The sequence below is a fragment of the Cornus florida genome, unplaced genomic scaffold (genome assembly GCF_030987335.1).
Source record: "Cornus florida cultivar Cherokee Brave unplaced genomic scaffold, ASM3098733v1 CherokeeBrave_3.0.0_Hap2_Chr07, whole genome shotgun sequence".
Classification (NCBI taxonomy): domain Eukaryota; kingdom Viridiplantae; phylum Streptophyta; class Magnoliopsida; order Cornales; family Cornaceae; genus Cornus; species Cornus florida.
Window position 1 is genome coordinate 6,657,464 of NW_026775577.1, and position 7,488 is coordinate 6,664,951.

At 36.6% G+C, this 7,488-nt stretch overlaps 2 protein-coding genes and 1 non-coding gene across 3 annotated transcripts; 2 read left to right on the forward strand and 1 right to left on the reverse strand.

Moving 5' to 3' along the window:
* Positions 1 to 322: 322 nt before the first annotated feature.
* LOC132267426 (protein FEZ-like) lies at positions 323 to 2,275 on the forward strand. Its single transcript, XM_059768588.1, has 3 exons — positions 323 to 570; positions 1,048 to 1,349; positions 1,619 to 2,275. The coding sequence occupies exons 1-3, from the start codon at positions 390 to 392 to the stop codon at positions 2,273 to 2,275; spliced, it is 1,140 nt and encodes a 379-aa protein (XP_059624571.1). The 5' UTR covers positions 323 to 389.
* Positions 2,276 to 3,196: 921 nt separating this feature from the next.
* On the forward strand, positions 3,197 to 3,277 carry TRNAL-CAG (transfer RNA leucine (anticodon CAG)). Its single transcript has one exon. It is a non-coding gene; the product is annotated as a tRNA-Leu (tRNA).
* A 1,108-nt stretch (positions 3,278 to 4,385) lies between these two features.
* LOC132315905 (large ribosomal subunit protein eL34-like) lies at positions 4,386 to 7,157 on the reverse strand. The gene is made up of 4 exons (XM_059814345.1): positions 7,000 to 7,157; positions 6,634 to 6,713; positions 4,870 to 4,979; positions 4,386 to 4,757 (listed from the first exon to the last, which is right to left on the reverse strand). Exons 1-4 carry the CDS (start codon positions 7,076 to 7,078, stop codon positions 4,664 to 4,666), a joined length of 363 nt encoding a protein of 120 aa, XP_059670328.1. The 5' UTR covers positions 7,079 to 7,157; the 3' UTR covers positions 4,386 to 4,663.
* Between the last annotated feature and the right edge of the window lie 331 nt (positions 7,158 to 7,488).

The window sequence follows — 7,488 nt, forward strand, 5'->3', positions numbered from 1 at the left end:
CATAAACAGTTCAGTTTGTAGTCTCTTTAGATCACAAATTTGGTAAGAGAGCTTGATTTGGAGTCCATGGCCTTGACTTGGACTCCTTGGTGGTGGTTCTTAAGAGAAGAGACTTAGCTTCATCTTCTCACAATCACCCACAAAAGGCGGCGAAGCCTCGGAGACAAACCCCTCCTCAGGAAGCACATAGTGGTTTTGAACCAAGTGAAAAATACTATCATCCACTTATCTTCCTAGTTCTTTAGAATTTTCACTTCTAGGCTGGTTTTCAATCTTGTTGAAGTGGAAAACTAGCTTTAAGGTACAGATTTTCGGTAGATAATACATACTCTTAGAGTTCAGTTCAAAGAATTTGAGCTGTATATATTCAGAGGGAGAAGTGAAAAAGAATGGAAGAAAAGAATGACGCTGAGAAGCTTGATGATGTGATTTTACCGGGGTTTCGATTTCATCCTACAGACGAAGAGCTTGTTGGATTCTACCTGAAGAAGAAGATTCAGCAGAAACATCTTCCTATTGAGCTGATTAAGCAAGTGGATATCTACAAATATGATCCATGGGATCTTCCAAGTAAGATAAATTCTTGTCTCATACATGATTATATTTGAAGTAACTTGAGATGGTAATTAAAAACACATCTTACTTTCATGTTTTTTTTTCCCCATAGACAACCATATAAAGTAAAATTAATTTCTTCTCTTCATTTTATTAAAAGCCACCTAGAGACATGAGAAATTTTCTTGCCACCAAACTCCTTATAGGATAGTGCAGAGGAGGTGTTAAATTTGCTAAAATTCCTGTATTTGGAGGATTCACTTGTCATGTTGTGGAAGGGTCAAAACAACCATGCTATCATTATTTTTAATATAGTGAAGTAAAATATAAGTATATATGCACTTTGCAATCAATCACTTTTCAATGGATTAAAGTAACTTATAAGTACCATTATGACCTTTTATTCAACTACATGTAAAGAGTTGAATTGTGCTAGGCTTCAAGTTGCTTACTAAAACAAGTTATTTTCTTTTCCTCTTGATTTTTCACCAGAGCTGGCATCTTCTGGGGAGAAAGAGTGGTATTTCTACTGTCCAAGGGACCGGAAATACAGGAACAGTGCCCGGCCAAACCGTGTCACAGGAGCTGGATTCTGGAAGGCCACAGGAACCGACCGGCCAATATACTCCTCTGATGGCACCAAGTGCATTGGTTTGAAGAAGTCCCTAGTGTTCTACAGGGGCAGAGCTGCCAGAGGGATCAAAACTGACTGGATGATGCATGAGTTTCGACTTCCTTCTATCCCAGACTCAGGACCTCCCAGGAAGCTCTTAGATAAAAGCCTTCCTCCAAATGTAAGTCTACTAAGTTCTCTATAGATTATAATTCACTAAAAGAGACATTATCCAAGCTATAACTTATTAGTTCTCCGTAAATTATAAATTACTAAAAAAGATATTACCCAGTTCTGGTGTCGATATAACTTATTATTTCTCTATAGATTATAAATAACTAAAAGAGTCATTACCTAGTTCTGGTCTCGTTACAATCTATAAATAACTAAAAGGGACATTACCCAGTTCCGATCTCGCTATAACTTATTATTTCCTCCATGGACCTGCAGGATTCATGGGCGATTTGTAGAATATTCAAGAAAACCAATTCCATGGCACAGAGAGCACTTTCTCAATCTTGGGGATCTCCATTACCTCAAACAATTGCAGCACCTGATATGTACAGTTCAGAGAACATCCCTTGCACAACCGAAACCGGATCAACTAGTTTTTCTGCCCTAGACATCCCCTCATACAAGCCCATCATCAATCCAACAGTACTTTGTAAACAATCTCCATTTTCCATCCCAAATGGAGACCTCATCTCTGATGGCTTTATGTATTCACCTCTTGACATATCAACATCCACCACAAAGTGTACAGTTGATGTTTCTAATTCTATGCTTTTCAATCTGTCCCCTTCCCTTATTGGGGATTTTAACAAGGCCTCCAATAACATTGAATTTGAAGGACAACAACAGCAGTTCAACAGCTTTTCAATCACTTCGCCGCGAGATGTTCATGAAAGCTTAGGCACAGGAGAGGATTACATGGACTTAAAGAAGAATTCAAGTGCAACCCATGATAATAGCCAGTGGGGGAATTTCAGATCAATTGGATTTCCTTTCAGTTTGCCTTCAACTCAGACTGATTCATTGGCATGGGATTCTCCTCCTTGTGCTAGTGAAATGTCCACTACTTATTCTACGAACAAATGTTATAATTAATTGTATACTTTAGACTTCTAGCTTTGGCTGGAGCAAATTAAAGCTTGTATTATAATTTACAAACATATTCTGTTTACAGTTTTACTGTACAGTTTGCCTATATTACATGATGTTTGGCTGAAGTTTTTGTTTTCTTTCCTTTCCTTTCTTCTTATTGGCAGTGCAGAAAATAACTAACCAGAGGTCTAAGAAATTTGATATTTTACCCTGTTAAGTGAAGTTTAAATTTGATGTGTGAAGGTTAAAAACTACATGTATAGTTACTAATACATGCCTAAACAGAATGCAAGAGGCAGCAAAACAATGAAACCTAAAGTTTTACCACTAATAACATAGATACAATGGCACAACCACTTCTCAATAAGTTTGTAAACCTTGGTGTTCATAAACAAAGCAGCTGAGCAGCATTCCTCTTGAAGTCAGATACATTCACTGGATAGTTGGTGTTCATATACCAACTAGGATATATATATATATATATATATATATTACCTCTGTCCCATTTTTGTTGTCCACTTCGTAAATTGTGAGTCACAGTTTACGAAGTGGACAACAAAAATAGGACGGAGGGAGTAATAGTTAGTGCTCATATATTCTCATAGGAATCACTAACTAATAACTACGTGTTTAATTAAGATTTGCTATAACTTCCAATTATTATTATTTTATTTTTCACAACAATTGTCAAAGAAGCTAGCACCAACACATATGCTTAAAATATGAAATATCTTCTTAAATTTGGGATAGAGTATCAATTTTTTTTTTCCTTAAATAGTTTCCTTTCTAAATGAACTCCCATAAATTTTACTTTTTACACACAAACACAACTCAGAAAGTTATGTTGTGGTACCAGATACCAATCTTCTCAAATTGTCAAATTCCGTACTGTTTTTATATTAAAATTTAAATCTTATTCACGAAGTCAAGATGGCCGAGTTGGTCTAAGGCGCCAGTTTCAGGTACTGGTCCGAAAGGGCATGGGTTCAAATCCCATTCTTGACATTTTTTTTTTTGTTTTTTTCCCTATTATTTCCTCTATCTGGTCATCTCTCTCTACCAGCTTTCGCCTCATGGTAGCGGCCCTAAAACATAAGGGTATACCTTACAAGTACTCAAAAATAAACATAAGAGTATACCTTACAACAGCTAGTTTGCCTTTCCTTCAATTCACAAATAAGGGTATACCTTACAAGAGCTATTTAGCCTTTCCTTCAATTCACAAATAATTAAGGACATTCACTATCCACATATAGAGAAAAGCTAAAGCCTTTCCTTCTCCAGACAATAAAGAGGATTATTGATCAATAGATTCAGATCACCTTTATCTGTAAGCAATAGTGTGAAACTTGATTTTCTTTGACAATAAAGTAGCAGAAGGCATGTGCGTGCAAAGCCCGAAGTCGGGCTTCAAGGACAACGGGGAGCAACCCAACAGCTGGGCTGATCCAATAGATTATTCCGGTGATTCTTTCGTGACAATGAGTACTGTTAGTCACACCTATACTATCTGGTCAGTTATCTCTCCAACTGCCATGCAGACAGAAACATGTGTCATACAGGACCTGACAAGTTCTTCCTGCAAAAGAGTTGAACCGACCCTAAAACACAAGGATATTACCCTACACGTACATAAAAGATGTTGTAGGATCTGAATTCTGCTTTTGGTCACCACCTTGATTTCAAGTTTCTTCCAATCAACAATTTATAAAATCTGAAGGACGAGCAAAGATTTAATTTTTCTGAATTTCAGGAGAATTTCAACATATAAGCCTGTCTTATCTCAGCGAGGAAACATTCATAGATGTTTAACAGCTTCCCTCATTTTAGGGATCATTTAACTTCATCTTCTTCCCTAGATGATCCACATGTTGCTAGTGCAAGCAAGACAGCCCGAAACTTCCTCATTACCAAACTTACCCATCCTTTTACACCACTACTCCATAAACCAAAACCATTTGTTCTATCAATTCATGTGGCTCAAGATTGGTATCACAATTATCACAGAATAAGGAAAGAATTTGCGGGTTAAATATTGAATTTGATGTGTAAATCAGCTGAAAGATACATTTAATCCCAATAACAGAGTGCCACACAAATCATCATCAAGATGTTATTATACGAAACTAAACATCCATTCCATTCATAAAAAAAATGATAGGTCGACAAGTTCAAAGCACAAGAATACCATAACGAGACCCTAGAAATAAACTTGTCTACAGAGTGATGAACAAAACGATACTAAAATTCAGAACAAACTTTACTGGAACATTGTTTCAAATATGAAGGCAACTGAACATAGTCTTTCTACATTTCTTCATCATCATCGAAGTCAAAATTTCTCACAAGCATGTTATAATTGAAAAGGCTTCTGCATTAGCACTTGTTACTTCAGCTCTTTGAGACTTGCTTTTCCTTGGCCTTCTGGATCTTCAAAACCTTTTTGACAATCTTTTGCTCTTCAACCAAGAAGGCACGGATTATCCTACACAACAACAAAAAAAATCACACGCGCGCATCGTGATCACTTCTTATGACAATATTTACATTAAGAACTGAAAGTGAGAATCCCATCACTAGTGACCATAATGACATACCTCTCCCTCACAGCACCACCAGAGAGCACACCACCATAGGCACGATTCACAGTCCTACGGTTCCTTGGCAATCTTGACCTCTTGTATTCAGCAGGTCTCAAATGGGGAATCTGCAGATGGATAGGAAATAAAACCATTACCAATGCCATGTTTATCAACCATGCTGCTCCAATATAAGTTCTAATAATATGTCCATACATTGCTTCAACATATAGGACAGCTAGTATAATAAAATTGAGAGTCCAATAAACACTCCTTTGGACAATCCACATGAAGCACAAACACAAACAATAATATCACACACACATAACAGGTCCTAGTCCTGCAGAACCTTCGTGTCCTTGACCTCATATGCAAACATGTAACACCCGTATCTGCATGCATAAATAATCAGAATTGTGTATATCCTAATAAGAAGGAAGGACATCCTAACACATAACATAGCACTCCTCCAAAGGTTTCAATAGTGTAAAGAAGCCACTCTCTCAACTACTAAATGTTTAGATGCTTTTCACATGCTCTCCCCACCTTGACCTCCTAGGGGAGTGGATTCCATACCGGTTATGGTCCCAACTTACGTCTAACTACCGACATAAAGAAAATAAATAAATAAATAAATAATTTTGAGTGGGAGAAACTGCCCCAGAGACTAGTGTAGCTATGCCATTTATTGGCATGAAGGATCTGGCTCAAGTTCAATTCCTAAGGGCACTTAGCACTCGGGCCCTGATAACTGTTACCCCCTCCAAAACAAAACAAAAAAAAAAAAAAGGAATTTTGTATAACATAAATTTATAAAATACTACATTTTTTATTTTAGAAAGAGAGAGGGAGAGAGAGCAAAAGCAAAAGTATTGGACACATATAGCAACAGCAATATCACACCATGCTTGTCTATGATCATTCAAACACATATTTTGAACCAAGTCTGTCTTTGTTTGATCATCATAACACCAAAAATCAACCAGAGATACAAGGAAACAGTTTCCGGGGTGATTATACTCTTCTATATCATATCAATACTGTAGACTATGGTTCTACTAGTATGTTTAAGAATAAAACAATACAAAGGAATATGAACGTGGACCCCATTATGCCAACCTGCTTTTCCATGTAAAATATTGGGAAGAGCCATGAGACACAAATGTCATCCAAATATGCACCCTATTAAAATGTTCCCTACTAGTGACAACATAAAGTTCACATCCAACACAATGCAATATTCCTGCATACCTATTTTTTTGTCACAATAGCACTTCAGACAATTCATACTTTTATTTATGCTAAAAGTTAATTCCATTTGAAAAGGTACAATCCAAAGAAGCAAAAAAGCAATTTTTTTGCATCATGTACACACGATACAGAACTCTATCGTATATAAGACGATAGTACTTTGACCACAAGCCATAACAATTATATGAGCCTCAAGAGCAGGAGCAGAAAATCATAAGTGGAGGGCATATTCCTAATTCGCAATTCGATAGCTCTTGCTAACGAAGTCAAGCTAGTGGTCCTATATTGACACACCATTGGAAATTAACATAAAAAAAAAATCTAAAAGTCAATTTGCCATTAATCACCTGCCCATACTCAAGACACAGCCATGGGTACACTAAGAAAATTAAATGTATGCATAGATACAACCACATGACCTAAAAATCTCATACAGTAGGGCCATAAACCTAAAATTCCAAGACTAATAGCAATCAACCACTCAATCATAAATATGGGCATACATAACCATGAAAGAAACAGAAGAAATACCCCTTGGATTCTCTTTCCAGTAACGGGGCATTTGGGTCCGCTAGCTCTCTTCTTAGTGGTCTGATACACCAATCTCCCACCTAATTCATATAAATTCAACCCAAATGAGTAATCAATTAACACTTAAGTAATCACAATAGCAATACTATGATCGTTAGCATATCAACACGAACCACACTATACACACTATCCAGATCAGTAATTTTTTCAATTGAAAACAACGAAATATAAAGATTACATAACATCTAGGGTTTATCAGAACAGTGAATCAAAGAAAATATCAGAAATGAACAACTAGGGTTTCAAACAATCGATCAGATTATGAAAATGATACATCATAAGGACTTGAGAGTTGTAAATGATTACCAGGAGTTTTGACCACCCTGTGCTGGTTGGATTTGGTGGCATAGCTGTGCCGTTTGCGATATGTGAGCCTCTGAACCATCTTTGAGTCCTTGGCCACTCTCTCCCTCTCCGAGTGTAAGATAAGACTGCGACAAAAGGGGTTTTCGAAGTGTGAGAGAGAATGTATATAAAGCGGCGTCCTGATAAAGAAAGCCCTAAATCTGACGGCTGCAACGCATCGTCTTAACGGACAAGATTAATCATCTCTCAGGGTAATATTTTACATTTATTATTATCTTTGCCTGGTAAAGTTTCTTAATTTTACAAATAAGCTGTCTGATTTATTCAAAATGACAAATGCTTCTGTAGCCCGCCCGTGAGTAAGCGTGCTACGTTTTGGCTATTTATATTTACTAATTTAATTTCTAACACTTTTAGAGCTAAATTTGAATTGATCGAAAATTTTCAATTGTTATCAATACTAACCTAAACTTTAAATTATAAAAGAAC